At 45.5% G+C, this 18,625-nt stretch overlaps 1 protein-coding gene across 4 annotated transcripts in view; it reads left to right on the forward strand.

Annotated features, from left to right (window-relative positions):
- Positions 1-18,625, forward strand: part of ipo8 (importin 8) — a 50,085-nt gene that overhangs the window by 4,148 nt on the left and 27,312 nt on the right. For 2 of the 4 annotated variants that reach the window (XM_049761349.2, XM_049761350.2), the window contains exon 6: positions 3,233-3,358. In XM_049761349.2, coding sequence (XP_049617306.1) covers positions 3,233-3,358 — 126 coding nt within the window. The remainder of the gene's footprint in view (positions 1-3,232; positions 3,359-18,625) is intronic. The other 2 variants (XM_049761351.2, XM_049761352.2) reach the window with 1 other exon arrangement.

Genomic DNA, 18,625 nt, shown 5'->3' on the forward strand with positions numbered 1-18,625 from the left:
TCCCAGCCGTCATCGGGCAGTAGGCGGGGGACACCCTGAACTGGTTGCCAACCAATCTCACTCACACTCACACCTAGGGACAATTTGGAGTCTTCAATCGGCCTACCAAGCATGTTTTTGGAATGTGGGAGGAAACCGGAGTGCCCGGAGAAAACCCACGCGGGCCCGGGGAGAACATGCAAACTCCACACAGGGAGGGCCGGAGGTGGAATCGAACCCGCACCCTCCTAACTGTGAGGCGGACGTGCTACCCAGTGCGCCACCGAGCCGCCTACAAGTTGCTACACAAAATAAAATATATCAAATAACTATAACATAAATAGTTCACCGCCACACGGCCCCAAGCACCGGCGTGGACTTCCAGGCGTGTGGCGGCGTGGACTTCCATCCCCGGAGGTGGGACTTCCAGCCACGGAGGTGGAAGAGAGCTCCATAGAATAGGACCGGGTGCGCATAAAAGCCATGTCCGAGCCCCATCCACCGTCCCCGGACAGCCACCCGGCCGAGCGCCGGCCCCCGACTTCCATCCATGGAGGTGAAAGAGAGCTCCGTAGAGTAGGACCGGGCGTGCGTAAAAGCCATAATAGTTTTTCAAACCTTCTGTGTCACTCCACATCAGTGGTTCTTAACCTTTTTGGAGGTACTGAACCCCATCAGGTTCATATGTGCATTCACCGAACCCCTCTTTCGGGGTGGGGTGGTACCGATGTGTTCGGCCATCCGCTGACGGGGAGGGGGTGCTACCGGTGTGTTCAGCCATCCGCGGACGGGGGTGGGGTGCTACCGGTGTGTTCGGATATCCGCGGGCGGGGGAGGGGCAATGACATACCAGCTCTGACGAACCCCTGAAGCCGACTCACCGAACCCCTAGGGTTCGATCGAACCCAGGTTAAGAACTACTGCTCAAAATCATTAAATCCTTCAAACTCTTCGTCCTCCGTGTCACTTACAAACAAAGCCGCTAATGATGTCGGTAGTACGTGGGGCCCTTCGTCATCTTCGTCATCCCTTGTTCAAATCTTTGTCCTTTATGCAAACAACCGCCGCGCCGCGCCACTGACGTCACTTGAAATTCAAATTACAGTAATCCCTAGCTACATTGCGGTTCGTTTATCCCAGTTTCACTTTTTTATTTATTTATTTATTTATTTAATTTTGAAAATTTGTGAAAAAATTCACATAAGTCGCTCCTCAGTATAAATCGCCCCCCCCACCCAAACTATGACTAAAACGCGACTTATAGTCGGAAAAATACGGTAAATTATTCTATGAACGAGTGAATGCTGATGATACTCTGATAGATAACATATTCACCAATATAATAGAAAACAGGACAACAAGCGGGTTATTAATTACTGATATTACTGACCACCTTCCAGTGTTCACAGTGTATGACAATAACTTCAAATCTGAAATTGGGGTGTATAAACAACAAAGAAGAAGTAGGACAGATGAGACAATTGCTACTCTAAAACATGAATTAATGGAACAGAACTGGGATGCAATATATAAAGAAAAAGATGTAAATAATGCATACCATAAATTGATGACTATATTCACTTCATTATATAATAAGCATTGTCCAATCAAGGAATATAATAAAAAAACTAAATATAAGAACAGTCCATGGTTGACGAAAGGCTTAAGAAATGCCTGTAAAAAGAAAAATTTACTCTATAGGAATTTCATAAAACAAAGAACAGAAGGCGCTGAAGACAAATATAAGAGATATAAGAATAAATTAACCAATATTATAAGATTAAGTAAGAAAGAATATTATAAGCATAAATTAGAGGATAACAAAAATAATATTAAGGGGATATGGACTCTCCTAAACCACATTATTAGAGAAGGTACCGAACAACACAAATTACCAAAATATTTTGTTATAAATGATACTGAAAATTATAATATGGAAGAAGTAGCAACCAGTTTTAATCAGTTCTTTGTAAATGTTGGGCCTCAAATAGCAAAAAACATACCGATTCCAGCGCCAGATGTAGGCAACAGAGATAAATTAATAGAAAGGAATCCTCACTCAATGTTTTTAAAGGCAGTTGATGAAAATGAAATCATTAACATTGTAAAGCAATGCAAAAATAAAACATCTACCGACTGCAATGGGATTGATATGATGTTAGTTAAACAAATCATTAAGGGGATTTCAAAGCCACTTGTGTACATCTGTAACTTGTTATTTTTAACTGGTACATTCCCAAAGAAGATGAAAATTGCTAAGGTCATTCCTCTTTATAAAACTGGGAGCAAACACATTTTTACAAACTACAGACCTATCTCAATATTGCCACAACTCTCAAAAATATTGGAAAAGCTTTTTAACAGTAGAATGGATGGATTTTTGGAAAAACATAAATTATTTGCAGAGAACCAATATGGTTTTAGAGTAAACAGATCAACAGCACAGGCATTAATGGAATCAATCGAGGAAATCACAGATGCAATAGATAACAAATGACATGCAGTGGGAGTTTTCATTGACCTCAAAAAAGCTTTTGACACAATTAATCATAATATACTATTCAATAAATTAGAAAAATATGGGATAAGGGGAATTGTATTAGACTGGATAAAGGATTATCTGCGAGAACGGCAACAGTATGTAAAGTTGGGTAATCACTGCTCTGGATATTTGGACATAGATTGTGGTGTTCCACAAGGGTCAGTTTTAGGCCCTAAATTATTTATTTTGTATATAAATGACATGTGCAAAGTCTCTAAAGAACTAAAACTCATCAATTTTGTAGATGATACAAATATCTTTTGTTCAGGTGATAACATCCAACAAGTGGAATCAGTGTTGAATGAGGAAATGAAAAAAATAAAAATGTGGTTCGACTGGAACAAATTATCATTAAATGTAATGTGTGAAAGTGTATCTACTTGTGTTTTGTTGTAGAATTACAATATATGTTGAATCATTGGTTTAATGGATAAAGTGAGAAAGGGGTAGGAATCTAAAAAGCTATGCTTCTTCCTACTCCTTTTTGAGCATTCTTTATTGATTTATTTACTTATGTATTATTATTATTATTTATTTATGTTTTTTTTTTTTTTTGTTGGTTTATATTTTGTTTGTTTGTTGTATGGACTTATATGTGGCACTTTAGAGTGTGATTTGTTTTGTTTTTTCTTTTTTGTTTTGGATGTTCGAAATAAAGATATCAATCAATCAATCAATCAATCGATATTGATGCTGATCTTTTATCTGCAGAACTCGCTTCCTCTTCAGCTGATCAACAATACGGTGATGACTCAATGGATGGAAGTCCTTCGAGCCATAATGGACCGTGATGTTCCCGCTGTAAGACACATTACCCGCTCATTGCACACTGTTGAGGTAGCCTGATCATAATGTAAAGGCATTATTGCGATGTGAATCTCACATTAGGATTATTATCATGATATTGTGGGCTGGTTGGGGATATTAAAAAAATCTTGTACCGTAATTTTCGGACTATAAGTCGCGTTTTTTTTCATAGTTTGGGTGGGGGGCGACTTATACAGAGGAGCGACATATATGTGAATTTTTTCACAAATTTAAAAAAAAAAAAAAAAAGTGAAACCGCGATAAATGAACTGCAATGTAGCAAGAGATTACTGTAATTTGAATTTCAAGTGACGTCAGCAGCACGGCGTGGCGGTTGTTTACATAAAGGACAAAGATTTGATCACGGGATGACGAAGATGACGAAGGGCACCACGTACTACCGGCATCATTAGCGGCTTTGTTTGTAAGTGACACGGAGGATGAATAGTTTGAAGGATTTAATGATTTGGAGTGATACAGAAGGTTTGAAAAACTATTATGGCTACTCTACGGAGCTCTCGTTCGCTTCCGTGGATGGAAGTCGGGGGCCGGCGCTCGGCCGGGTGGCTGTCCGGGGACGGTGAATGGGGCTCGGACATGGCTTTTACGCGCGCCCGGTCCTACTCTACGGAGCGCTCTTTCACCTCCGTGGGTGAAGTCGGCGGCCGGCGCTCGGCCAGGTAGCTGTCCGGGGACAGTGGATGGGGCACGGACATGGCTTTTATGCACACCCGGTCCTATTCTATGGAGCTCTCTTCCACCTCCGTGACTGGAAGTGCCACCTCCGCGGATGGAAGTCCACGCCGCCACACGCCTGGAAGTCAACGCCGGTGCTTGGGGCCGTGTGACGGTGACCTGTTTATGTTATAGTTATTTGATATATTTTATTTCGTGTAGCAACTTGTATATGTTTTTATTGTTATAGTTCAGTAGTTGTTGGCTCGTTGAACTCTTATTTTGTTAAATAAAGAGCCGTTTACCAAACCCACGTCTTTCCTTGTACTTTGTTAACGCTACAATATAGTTATATACTAGATCTGTGGAATAACGACGAGGCTGACGTCAGGGCGCACGCGCGGCGTTGTTGACAAAGAACGAGGAATTTGATCGATGGATTTAATGATTTGGAGTGACACAGATGGTTTGATAATATTATTGCTTATATAATAGTTATTTGATATATAATTTCGTTATATAGGTCTGTGGAATATTTTGAAGTGCAAGCGGCGCGCGGCCGGCCGGCATTGTTAACATAAAGGACGATCGATGGATTCAATGAATTGGAGTGACACAGATGGTTTTATAAATGTGTTATTTATGTAATAGTTATTTGAATAACTCTGATACGTTAGGCCCGTTCTCAACTCTTCGTTTGTGTTTGACACGTTAGCATACAAACAGACAAAGCACGGCTCACAGAAGCCCCTTATGATGAGTGATATAAATGGACTTAGTTTTCGCTCGCCCCGACGCGGGTCACCGGGGCCTCCCTCTGGAGCCAGGCCTGGAGGCGGGGCTCGAAGGCGAGCGTCTGGTGGCCGGGCCTTCGCCCATGGGGCCCGGCCGGGCATAGCCCGAAAAGGAAACGTGGGTCCCCCTTCCCATGGGCTCACCACCTGTGGGAGGGGCCGAAGGGGTCGGGTGCAATGTGAGCTGGGCGGCAGCCAAAGGCAGGGACCTTGGCGGTCTGATCCCCGGCTGCAGAAGATGGCTCTTGGGACATGGAATGTCACCTCTCTGGCTGGAAAGGAGCCCGAGCTGGTGTGCGAGGCAGAAAAATTCCGACTAGATATAGTCGGACTAGCCTCCACGCACAGTTTGGGCTCCGGTACAAGCCCTCTCGAGAGGGGCTGGACTCTCTTCCACTCTGGAGTTGTCCACGGTGAGAGGCGTCGAGCAAGTGTGGGTATACTTATTGCCCCCCGGCACATTGGGGTTCACCCCGGTGAACGAGAGGGTAGCCTCCCTCCGCCTTCGGGTGGGGGGACGGGTCCTGACTGTTGTTTGTGTCTATGCCCCAAACGGCAGCTCAGAGTACCCACCCTTCTTGGGGTCCCTGGAGGAAGTGCTGGAGAGCGCTCCTTCTGGGGACTCCATCGTTCTACTGGGCGACTTCAATGCTCACGTGGGCAATGACAGTGAGACCTGGAAGGGCGTGATTGGGAGGAACGGCCCCCCCGATCTGAACCCGAGCGGTGTTCTATTGTTGGACTTCTGTGCTCGACACGGATTTTCAATAATGAACACCATGTTCAAGCATAAGTGTGTCCATGTGTGCACTTGGCACCAGGACACCCTAGGCCGCAGTTCGATGATCGACTTTGTAGTCGTGTCGTCGGATTTGCGGCCGCATGTTTTGGACACTCGGGTGAAGAGAGGGGCAGAGCTGTCAACTGATCACCACCTGGTGGTGGGTTGGCTCCGATGGTGGGGGAAGATGCCGGTCCGACCCGGCAGACCCAAACGCTCTGTGAGGGTCTGCTGGGAACGTCTGGCAGAATCTCCTGTCAGGAAGAGCTTCAACTCCGACCTCCGGCAGAGCTTTTCCCACGTCCCGGGGAGGCGGCGGACATTGAGTCTGAGTGGACCATGTTCCGCGCCTCCATTGTTGAGGCGGCCGACCGGAGCTGTGGCCGTAAGGTCGTTGGTGCCTGTCGTGGCGGCAATCCCCGAACCCGCTGGTGGACACCGGCGGTAAGGGATGCCGTCAAGCTGAAGACGGAGTCCTATCGGGCCGTTTTGGCCTGCGGGACTCCGGAGGCAGCTGACAGGTACCGGATGGCCAAGCGGAACGCGGCTTCGGCGGTTGCTGAGGCAAAAACCCGGGCGTGGGAGGAGTTTGGTGAGGCCATGGAGAATGACTTTCGGACGGCTTCGAGGAAATTCTGGTCCACCATCCGGCGTCTCAGGAGGGGGAAGCAGTGCAACGTCAACACTGTTTACAGTGGGGATGGCGTGCTGCTGACCTCGACTCGGGACGTCGTGAGTCGGTGGGGAGAATACTTCGAAGACTTCCTCAATTCCACCTACACGCCTTCCATTGAGGAAGCAGGGCCTGGAGACTCTGAGGCGGATTCTCCAATCTCTGGGGTCGAAGTCACTGAGGTAGTTAAAAAACTCCTCGGTGGCAAGGCCCCGGGGGTGGATGAGATCCGCCCCGAGTTCTTAAAGCCTCTGGATGTTGTGGGGCTGTCATGGCTGACACGCCTCTATAATGTTGCGTGGACATCGGGGACAGTGCCTCTGGATTGGCAGACTGGGGTGGTGGTTCCCCTCTTTAAGAAGGGGGACCGGAGGGGGAATCACACTCCTCCGCCTCCCTGGTAAGGTCTATTCAGGGGTGCTGGAGAGGAGGGTCCGTCGGGAGGTCGAACCTCGGATTCAGGAGGAGCAGTGTGGCTTTCGTCCTGGCCGTGGAACAGTGGACCAGCTCTACACCCTCGCCAGGATCCTCGATGGTGCATGGGAGTTCGCCCAACTAGTCCACATGTGTTTTGTCTATTTGGAGAGCAACTGAAGTGCGGAGAGCCTCGCCACCGCCACGTCGCATAATGCAACCCCCTCTGTCCAAAATATGCATTTGTCAAGATATTTTATATTTTCGGTGCCGACCCCTTGCATTTCAATTCATGTCGGGGTAGCGGCTTTTGTTTGCTATTTGATTTTCCCATGGTTTATTTCTCTAAATTTCGGAGTTAGCAATTCGAATGGCACCTACAGTGTCCGAAGGCCAATTTAATTCACAGGACAGTGGTAAAATATTCAGTGGTAAGTCTCCTGTCCTCTGCTTCCACACAAAGCCTCTGTTTACATAAAGGAGAGCTCAAATGAGATCACTCTCAGTCAAACCATACACACACATACACACACACACACACACACACAATGCGCATTCTTATCGTCTCACAGGCAAGCAGGGGAGCCCGCCCTCCCGTGGATTTTAACAAACTCTAAACTCTTTAACCTTCCTATTGTGTAAGAAAAACTTATTTTTGCCTTTTTCTTAAAGTAGATATAAAACCTATCTTTTCATGGATAAAGAAGCCAAACCAGCTAAACAAGAGTTAAGAAAAAACACCACAGATGGCAGCAGAAAGCTAACACATTAGGAAGGTTAACTAGGAGGCTCCACGACACCTCAGCGGAATTTAACTGCTCCAAATTACCTGTACTTCTTTCGAAAACAGAGGAGTCCGCCCTCCCATGGAATTTAACTGACTAAGTCAGGGGACTCCATCATCCCAGCGGAATTTAACTGTTTCTAATTGCACTTGATAGGGTCTAGAATTGTCATGGTTTTAAGTGACCTCTTGTCACTGCACTTTCATTACTTTTAACAGAATCAAGATTCGTACTCACAGTCTGCTGGGCCTTCTCCTCGGATGATCTCGTCAACCACTCCGGTGTCCAACTCACTGATCGAGACAGCCCCGTGAAAAGGGTTTCTCTATCTATATGCCTTGGCCAAGGACTTGTCCTGCGTCGAAAAGTCGGCCGGAACCCCGAAATAGGTCTATTGAGATCCTGGACGAGCCCCCAAAAATCTGTTAGGTTCAAAATCAGCAAAAGGATCAGCAGACAAAACCAGTGAGGCAGAATGTTGAGTCTTTTCCCGCGAGGAGTGCATTCAGACTTACAGCAGTCCCGAAATACATTAAAGGTCTGTTTACACTCCTCTCTTTTTATTCAGGAATGCCCTACCTACAATGTGAGACTAGCCCCTGATAGGTGGGGGGGAAAGCGTGGGCTTTGTCTCATGAGAGAAGAAACGAGATTCTATGTGAAACTAGAAGTCGCAGACAGGATGCCATGAGAAACATGAAGAGTGCATAGACGAAATGCCATGTGCAGACATCAACAAAATAGTTTGAGCTATCAACAGCTTTCTTGGATTCCCAGAGATGTAGAAGGTCAGGAAGCTCCAGACAGCATCGTATGACTTGTTGTGGACTGGTGGACGTCTGCAAGGCGAAACAGCAAGCATTCTGTGCAATAACTTTATTAATAAGTACTCATTAGGGAACGCATGATAACATATATGTACAATTTATCTAACAGCGTTCGACCGTGTCCCTCGGGAGGTTCTGTGGAGGGTGCTTCGGGAGTACGGGGTGCCGAGCCAACTGATTAGGGCGGTTCGGTCCCTGTATTACCGATGCCAGAGTCTGGTCCGCATTTCCGGCAGTAAGTCGGATTCGTTCCCAGTGAGGGTTGGACTCCGCCAAGGCTGCCCTTTGTCACCGATTCTGTTCATAATTTTTATGGACAGAATTTCTAGGCGCAGCCAAGGCGTTGAGGGGGTCCGGTTTGGGGACCTCAGCATCGCGTCTCTGCTTTTTGCAGATGACGTGGTGCTGTTGGCTTCTTCAGGCCGTGATCTCCAGCTCTCTCTGGAACGGTTCGCAGCCGAGTGTGAAGCGGTCGGGATGAGGGTCAGCACCTCCAAATCCGAGTCCATGGTCCTCGATCGGAATAGGGTGGAATGCCCACTCCGGATCGGGGATGAGATCCTTCCCCAAGTGGAGGAGTTCAAGTATCTTGGAGTCTTGTTCACGAGTGAGGGGAGGATGGAGCGCAAGATCGACAGGCGGATCGGTGCAGCGTCGGCAGTAACGCGGACCCTGTACCGGTCCGTTGTGGTGAAGAGAGAGCTGAGCCAAAAGGCAAAGCTCTCAATTTACCGGTCGATTTACGCTCCTACCCTCACCTATGGTCACGAGCTATGGGTCGTGACCGAAAGAACGAGATCCCGGATACAAGCGGCCGAAATGAGTTTTCTCCGCAGGATGTCCGGGCTCTCCCTTAGAGATAGGGTGAGAAGCTCGGTCATCCGGGAGAGACTTGGAGTAGAGTCGCTACTCCTCCACGTTGAGAGGAGCCAGATGAGGTGGCTCGGGCATCTTATCAGGATGCCTCCTGGACGCCTCCCTGGGGAGGTGTTCCGGGCATGTCCCACCGGTAGGAGACCCCGGGGACGACCCAGGATGCGCTGGAGAGACTATGTCTCTCAGCTGGCCTGGGAACGCCTTGGGATCCCCCGGGATGAGCTGGATGAAGTGGCTGGGGAGAGGGAAGTCTGGGAGTCCCTCCTAAAGCTGCTGCCCCCGCGACCCTACCCCGGATAAGCGGAAGAAGATGGATGGATGGATGGATGGATGGATGGATGGATGGATGGATGGACGGATGGATGGATGGATGGATGGACGTTAGCATACCTATCGCTTAGCCTGTTGTTGCTCGTTCATGTCTGTTCTTGGTGTTGGATTTTGTCGAATAAATTTTCCCCAAAATGCGACTTACACTTCGGAGTGACTTATATATGTTTTTTTTCACGTTATTGTGCATTTTATGGCTAATGCGACCTATATTCCGGAGCGACTTATAGTCCGAAAAATACGGTATATTGGCGAGGGGGAAGCACAATATCATTGTCGGGCCTAAATACCATCAGACATTAATTCACACACTGAAAAATAGGGGAGAAGACAACCAGTATTCGTTTTACTCGCGATGAGAATTACGGCGAAGGCTCAGTTACAGTCCTCCACTAATTCTGAGTTATTACTCTGCGTTCTCCTCTTTTTTATGTTTTAGGTTGCCCTAAGTTTCACACAATACTAATTCAAATACTAGTAAATATGGGATAACTTATATGCAACTACTTCAACCGATATGTCTTTTCTGTAACACTTCAAGACAGTCTCGATCAACAACAATCCATAGATAAAAGCTACAGAGTTGATTAAAAGAGAAAGAAGTTCCTTTGAACTAAACAGAACTTTTTCAGGTGTGAGGGAGCTCTGCTCATAGCTAGTGAGATAAGAAAGGAAGGGAGTTAAAGGAATTCTCTGGAGCTAGCTTCGTTGAACCAAGGGACTCCAACTCGTAAATTACGAGGCCCTTGGTCAGGCCGACCATCCAATTATTCCAACAATTGTATTTTGTACATAACAGATATGACAAAGAAAAAGGATTGGCTAGTCATTTTTATTGTCATGTGCTCCTATTGGCTCAGCGGCACAACATATCCTGGTCTATGTTGTTCACAATGCTGTGTTGTGGTTTGTTTGTTTTTTGAGACGGAGATGTTGAAAAATATTTGCTAGTATGACAGATTTTTGGGAGTGATCACCAATGCATTATGTCTGGTTAAAACATGGCTTGTTTGTTCTATGTGAGCAATATTTAGACCAGGTTTTCTTTTTGGCCAGTTACAGTTTTGGACATATTTGTGTCTTTTTGGACTCCACACATTCAATCCCAGGTACTTTTATTTTTCAAGCGTTAGGTAAAAAGGGTCTGAATTTGCTGGCACTGTAAGGTTTCTGTGGAACACAAAATACAATTAAATTCTCAATCTCGTCTATACAATTCGAATTAGCTGAGGTCATAAATGTATTCATCGTTCAAATAACAGGTAACCTTAACCTCAATGTAGATAAAGATAGATAGGCTTAATATTGAGGTATTTGCTTGCTAAAGCATGCTGTCAATCGTGCACTTATCTGATGTAAGTGACCGGCTCTCCGTTTAAAGGGTAAAATTCTGTACTTTAGCCCCTCTGCAGTAACGTGGTATGTAGGGGAAACGAGAATTGATTTAAGTCGATACGGAAAGAAGATTCGTTCAGAGTCTAACTGCTGTTCAGTTAACTAATCTATTGTTAGATTAATTCCGTCATTTCCGCACGCCAGTCGCTTTTAAAGTAGAGATCCCGGTATTGAGTAATTTCTTTTCAAGACCCGGGATCAAATTTTCGTTTCAGCGGCTCTTCTTTCCTGTAACGATTGGGGCTTTTGTTAACCACTCGGAATAGATTTAAGTGTCAAACCAGATTCTGACACTCCCTGATGTCAAGGATTAAAGCTGTCTTCATTTAAAAAAAGAACTGAACGGTTTACAGTATAACTATGATAGAGAAACAAAAGAGATTTAAAGCATAAAAGATCAAAATAATCATTAATCGAAATCAAATGAAAGTAGAAATTTAATGAATAAGCAAGAAAAAGAATTACAAGTTTAAATTGTTCGAACAACTAACAATAATTTCCACTCACCACTCAATAGAGCAAAGATTATTCAGTCTCGAAGTCTTCTCGATTGAAAACTCAAAACTATCGTAAAAAAAGGGTAAGAGGCTCGAGGTCTAAAATCCTGTTTGGTGGAAAAGTCGAGTGATCAGTTTTCCTTGTTCCAAAAATCCAAATTCTGTTTAAAAGAACAGGCGGGCCTAAAGAAGGGAGATGCCGACGCCCTAAAAATGGCTCCTCTCTCCTGTACCGAGGTCTGCATCTCCCAGCCTGTCTTTAAGCTTAAAATTTGACTAAGTCGAATTTGAAGATAGTATAAATTCATCCTAAGAGACCTTGGGTTAATCTCAGAAAGGATGAAAACTGTCTTTTTTTAATCGGTGTTCTCGACCCACGGGCAGTAGCCCGCAAGAGAGAGATAGCCGCTCTTTGTCCAAACGAACCTTTTATACCAGTTCAGTTCGTGGGAACTATGCCAGCTTGGTCACGTACCAGTTTTTTTCCATGACGTCATACATTGGCCTCAGATGACCCAAATGCTTCCAGAATAGACTGCACCTGCATCTTGGCCGGTCTCAACTGGATACAACCAGATGAGGTGACCATGTTCTCAGGGATGTAAAAATGTTCTCAGGGATGCTTCATCCTGTTTCCCACTTCCAAATTTTGTCAACTGTCCGTCAACGTGACATTTGCAAATATTCTTTCTCTGACTTGTGTTCCGTCAAACAGCATTTTGTTTAGATCTTAACTGGATGAATGTGACCTCAGGTCACGCTCATGTGTGGGATCTCAGTCTTCCACCACTTAGTATCACTATTAACCCTTTTCGCCTCCTTGTCTTTGCTCAGATTTACAATTCACGTGTACAATGGAATTTCAATATTACATGCCATAATTTCCGGACTATAAGCCGCACCGGACTATAAATCGCACCAGCTAAAATTCGGGGATATTTTAGTTTTTTCCTTACATAAGACGCACCGGACTATAAGCCGCACGCGCACACGTGTTTTTTACAAAGAAAGACAGTACACAGAAAGCCTTTTTAAAGTTTTAATAACATACTTTAACATGTCTTTCTAAACATTGCCTGTGACGCAGCAGTAGTACCGCAGCAACACGGAAGTGTGCACGCAAGTTATTAACAAAGAAAGACTGGACACAGAAACTTTTTTAAAGTTTTAATAACATACCTTAACATTTCTTTCCAAACACTGCCTGTGACGCGGAAGTAATAACTTAGCAACACGGAAGTAACAGCACTAATAGGGTTTGATTAAATAAAACATACCGGTAAAAGTCACTGAGACGTGGCGGTAACACAGCAGCAACACGGTAGCACAGCACTAACAGGGCTGATTAAAAAAACATACTAGTAAAAGTAAAATAAAGAGCTTCATCGTCTTCATCTTCCTCCTGTGCACTGAAACCATCGAAGTAATTTTTAATTACCGTAAATACATGCATTTTTCCAAAAAGTGCACGGCAGTAACACAGCAGCAACAAGGCAGTACAACGACAGTACAACGGCAGTAACACCGCTGGTTAAAAAAATAACCAGCCTACCAGAAAAGTCATTGATCGCGATCTTCGTCTTCCTCCTGAGCACTAAAACCACTGAAGTCGTCTTCTTCAGTGTCGGACTTGAACAGGCTCAGGATGACTTCGTCAGACACTTTTACACCGTCTCTCTCTTTTTCGTTGTTACTCTCACTGTCACTTTCGTCTCGAGGTGAAGTTGTGCTCGTGCCGTTCTCTTCATCACGCAGCAGTCCAGCCTTTCGAAACCTGCTGGTGGTCGTGGATTTTTTCACACTGCTCCACGCGGTCAGGATCCACTGGCAGACTTGAGCAAAAGTTGCTCTTCGCATGCGGCCAGTTTTGGTGAATGATTTCTCGCTGCTGGTCATCCACGCCTCCCACTCAACTCGAAGTGCCACTTTAAATGCACGATTCACACTGATGTCGAGTGGCTGCAAATACTTTGTTGCGCCCCCAGGAATCACAGCTGGAATTGAGTTTGTCCTCTTGATGGCAGCTTTCACAGAATCTGTGATATGGGCCCTCATGCTGTCCAAAACGAGCAGTGCTTTTTTTCTATGAAAAAATCCTCCCGGTCGCTTGCCGTAGCACTCCGCCAGCCATTCCTTGATTAGGCTTGCCATCATCCACCCTTTCATGTTTATTTTCACGACGATGCCTTTCGGGAGGTTTTCTTTTGGCATAGTCATCCGCTTAAAAGTCACCATTGATGAAGCTTTTGTCCGGATGCTGTGCAGCTCAGAACACAAGTGAAATGCGTTCTCTCATGGCCAGTTGTTTTCAGCGTGACAGAGGATTCACCTTTCCTGTTTACAGTCCTAGTGAGAGGCAAGTCAAACGTGAAAGGCACTTCATCCATATTTATGATCTCGTCTGGTCCGATGGAATTCTCAGCTATCTTTGTTTCTGTGAATTTGTGGAAGTTTGTAACTTTTTCCTCGTAGTCGGGAGGGAGTTGCTGACACACAGTCGTCCGTGCCCTGATTGACAGGCCCTTTCGTCTCATAAATCTGAGACACCACGATGATTCATCTGTAAAATCTTCAATCTTCTTTTAGGTGGCGATTGTTTTGTCTTTCAGTCGGATCTGCACGGTGGAAACACCTCGGCCGTCTGCTCTCTGTGTGTTCACCCAGTCTTCAAGACTGTTTTCAACTTCGGGCCATCTGCTTTTATTACCTCTGAAAGCTTTTGTCGTCTTTTTGCATTGTGTCAGTTCTTCACGCTGCCGTCTCCAACGTCTCACCATCGATTCATTGATGACAAGCTTACGTGCCGCAGCTCTATTTCCCTCTTTAACAGCCAAATCGATTGCTTTTAACTTAAAAGCTGCATCAAATGCATTTCTTCGTGTGTTTTCCATGATGAGGGTGTGTGCGTGATGCGCGAAATGTTCAAAACACGAACTAGCACGTCTTCTTCGGCGCATTATCGCTTCTTCGTCTGTCTCGCTCCTGGAGGCCGTAAAAATCCATAAATACGCCACGCCGCCATTTAAGCCTCAGGGTTCAAAGTAACCTTCTGAATAAAATGCATTAAAAGTTCACATTCATTACAACTTGTTTTTGGTGAGCAAAATGTCAGAAGAATTGAATTTAAATGCTGATTGATTGGGTTTTAATACAATGCAGATGGTCCAAATAGCGCCACTGCTTTGTGTAATCTCTGATGTTGAAAGGTTCAAGGGGGACAAATACTTTCGCAAGGCACTGTAATAGTCACAAGCAACACAGCCAGAATAAGCAGCAGCCATAGTAGTGTTTCAAAATAGTATTTTTGTTGTTTTTTTCTTCAAGATACCGCACAACAGTGGTCCACAGCCTTTTTACGAGTATATAAAAGTGATCAAGTCATCACAAAAATAACGAAAAAAATCTTGTATAAGCCGCACCTGCCTATAAGCCCCAGGGTTCAAAATTTTGGAAAAAAGTCGCGGCTTATAGTCCGGAAATTACGGTACATGATTGATATTGATTAAACATCGTGACAATAATAACACATACTTTGACAATAGTCAATTTAACACAATCATAACTATGATCGTGGATTCGCCTAGTTAAGTCAAGTTAAGTCAAGTTTATTTGTATAGCCCTAAATCACAAGCAGTCTCAAACGGCTTCACATAGACAAAAATTGACAATTATTCTCAAAGCATCCCCTGATCTTAAGCTCCCAAAAGGGCAAGGAAAAACTAAAAAAAAACCCTACCAGGGGAAAATGAGAAACCTTGAGAAAGGACCACAGATGGAAGGATCCTTTCAGGATCACCAGGTTGCAATGGATGCAGAGAGGGCACAAATAATACATAATATGAAAATCAATGAAAAAGTTCCCTCATCCTGAATTGGTCCACGAGAATCCAAATAGCCACTGTCAGCTTGGGTGCCACCTAACCACCTCCCCAGCTGGGGAGGGGAGGGGGGTGGGGAGAGGGACCAAAAACAAACTCAAACTGAATCGACCACTACAGGTTAATTAAAGGCCATATCATAGAAATGTGTCTTTAAACGTGTCTTGAATGTTTCTACTGAGGTAGCAGTTCTAATTTCCATTGGTAGGGCATTCCAAAGCTCTGTAGCCCGGATAGAAAATGCTCTAGATCAGGGGTGCCCAATACGTCGATCGCGATCGACCGGTCGATCGCCTAGCCCAGGTATGGGCAAACTACGGCCCGCGGGCCATATCCGGCCCGCGGGACCGTTTAATCCGGCCCGCCAACCCTAAATAAATTGTATTATTAAACTTTTTTTTTTTGGTCATTTTGCCTGTAATGACTGCGTTTCCCCAGTAGATGGGGAACCACTCGCCTGCGCATTTACTACCGGAAGCCGTGTCAGAAAGCTCGGTGCACACTCACAAGTGCGTGTACGTACTCAGTAGTACGGAAATGGCGCACTCGCGCTCTATTTGTAGCAGTGCCGAATTTAGAGCGTGGGCTGTGACGACAGCATTCTTGTAATTTGCGCGCCCGAGTTTTCGGATACAGTTTTACGCTAAAGCCACCCACAAACCTTCCCCTGGAATCCTTCCATTAAAAAGAGTCGCCCAAGGAAAAGCAAGGTGGACACTGAGTGCCGAGTGTTTAAAAAGAGTGGCCAATTTGGCTCGACGTACGCGACGTGACGTTCAGCCACATGAACATCAACATCAAATGAACACTGAAAATGAAGGGGAGGCTTTCAAGTTTGTTGTAAAAAAATGCATTTTGAATATGATCTGTACAAATAGCAGGGATTGAAACTAGCGACCATTCTCATTTTCAAACAATGCAGGATGCTCAAGGACATTGATGCACCACCTGTTTGTGACTAATCTTAACCTTTAAAGTTCTTAAGGCTTACTTTAAGGAAGTGTTTTCCGTTTCCTCACTTCTGTTACCAGGTGCTTGTGAGTTAAAACTCTGCTCTGATTTTCAGATACCCCTCACCGTGTTGCCGTTTTGATTACCGTATTTGCCGGTGTATTGGTCGACCTTTTTCGATCCAAAATCGACCGAAAAAAATCGACCTCGACTTATACACCGAGTCATAAAATTTAACTTCGTATTCATCGCTTTAAATGTGATAGTAACCAAGGCCGTTTCTCATGCATCTCATTGTGCGTTGCACTTAGAAAATTTGAACCGGGCGGCGTGCGCGAGTGCGCGGCCCGCTGGAAGTCGAATGAGGCTCAGCGATCTCCTCCGCGGTGCTTATAAACAGCCGATCCGCTCGGCGGGGGCTATTTTCGGCCACTTGGCGCGTGCGCACGGCCTCCCGGATGTGCCGGGCGGGTGCGCGAGCTCGCCGGCCGCTGGAAGTTGAATGAGGCTCCGCGATCTCCTCCGCGGTGCTTATAAACAGCCGATCCGCTCGGCGGGGGCTATTTTCGGCCACTCGGCGCGTGCGCACGGGCTCCCGGATGTGCCGGGCGGCGTGCGCGAGTGCGCGGCCCGCTGGAAGTCGAATGAGGCTCAGCGATCTCCTCCGCGGTGCTTATAAACAGCCGATCCGCTCGGCGGGGGCTATTTTCGGCCACTTGGCGCGTGCGCACGGCCTCCCGGATGTGCCGGGCGGGTGCGCGAGCTCGCCGGCCGCTGGAAGTTGAATGAGGCTCCGCGATCTCCTCCGCGGTGCTTATAAACAGCCGATCCGCTCGGCGGGGGCTATTTTCGGCCACTTGGCGCGTGCGCACGGCCTCCCGGATGTGCCGGGCGGGTGCGCGAGCTCGCCGGCCGCTGGAAGTCGAATGAGGCGCCGCAATCTCCTCCGCGGTGCTTATAAAGTGCCGATCCGCTCGGCTTGGAGCTATTTCCGGCCTCCCGTTGGTGCCGGGCGGCGTGCGCGAGCTCGCCGGCCGCGATCTCCTCCGCGGTGCTTATAAACAGCCGCATGCGCACGGCCTCCCGGAATTTGAACACATTTCCTCAATAAATTTCGCATATTGAATTTTGAAGTTTAATATAATGCAACAATTGAGCTCGACTTATACAAAGGATATATCATAAAATCGTAAATTTCCGTCGAATTTTAGGGGGTCGACTTATACACCGAGTCGACCTGTACACCGGCAAATACGGTACTTTATTTGGATGTATGCTTTCACCGATTCTTCAAGATGATATATTTGGTCAAAATGTTTGCCGTTTGATGTGATCTCATAAGATAAACATACATCTTTCATTAATCTGACCTGCAGGCACTGAAGTGATGGAGACTGTTATTCATAATAACAGTGTCATATTTTATGAGAATCACTGATAGCAGTTTTTTAGGGATGTTTTTTTTTTTTAATGCTGTTAATAAAAGCATTTGTTTTCAAAAAACCTTTTTTGAATATCCATGCTTTACTACCTACTAAAGGCCAAAACATTTTATGCAATGACCTTTACAGGTCGTTTATATTCACACAAACACTACATCCATCTGCTCCTGGTTCGGCCCCCCGGTCAAAATTTAGAACCCAATTCGGCCCGCAAGTCAAAAAGTTTGCCCACCCCTGGCCTAGCCGCTACTGGTCGATCGCGTGGCATTAAAATGTTTTTGGGTTTTTTTCGCACTTGACGCGTGCGCAAACAACGGCGTTAACAACACAACACTAACGCTCGCGAGTTCCCTCCAATTGTCAGATCCCTGTTTTTTCTCTTAAACTTAAGAAAGGGTATAAAAAGGGCAGCTGGACATAGTAAAGACTTTTAAAAAAAGTATCACTTTCATAGGGAATGGGAGGACTTTTTTTTAAGTTGAGATATATATATATATATATATATATATATATATATATATATATATATATATATATATATATATAGTTCCATGTGTGATCATTTGGACATCTGATTACGTCAGCCATATATATATACACTACCGTTCAAAAGTTTGGGGGTCACCCAAACAATTTTGTGTTTTCCATGAAAAGTCACACTTATTCACCACCAAACGTTGTGAAATGAATAGAAAATAGAGTCAAGACATTGACAAGGTTAGAAATAATGATTTGTATTTGAAATAAGATTTTTTTTACATCAAACTTTGCTTTCGTCAAAGAATCCTCCATTTGCAGCAATTACGGCATTGCAGACCTTTGGCATTCTAGCTGTTAATTTGTTGAGGTAATCTGGAGAAATTACACCCCACGCTTCCAGAAGCAGCTCCCACAAGTTGGATTGGTTGGATGGGCACTTCTTGCGTACCATACGGTCAAGCTGCTCCCACAACAGCTCAATGGGGTTCAGATCTGGAGC

This window comes from Syngnathus scovelli, chromosome 22 (assembly GCF_024217435.2).
Source record: "Syngnathus scovelli strain Florida chromosome 22, RoL_Ssco_1.2, whole genome shotgun sequence".
NCBI lineage: Eukaryota > Metazoa > Chordata > Actinopteri > Syngnathiformes > Syngnathidae > Syngnathus > Syngnathus scovelli.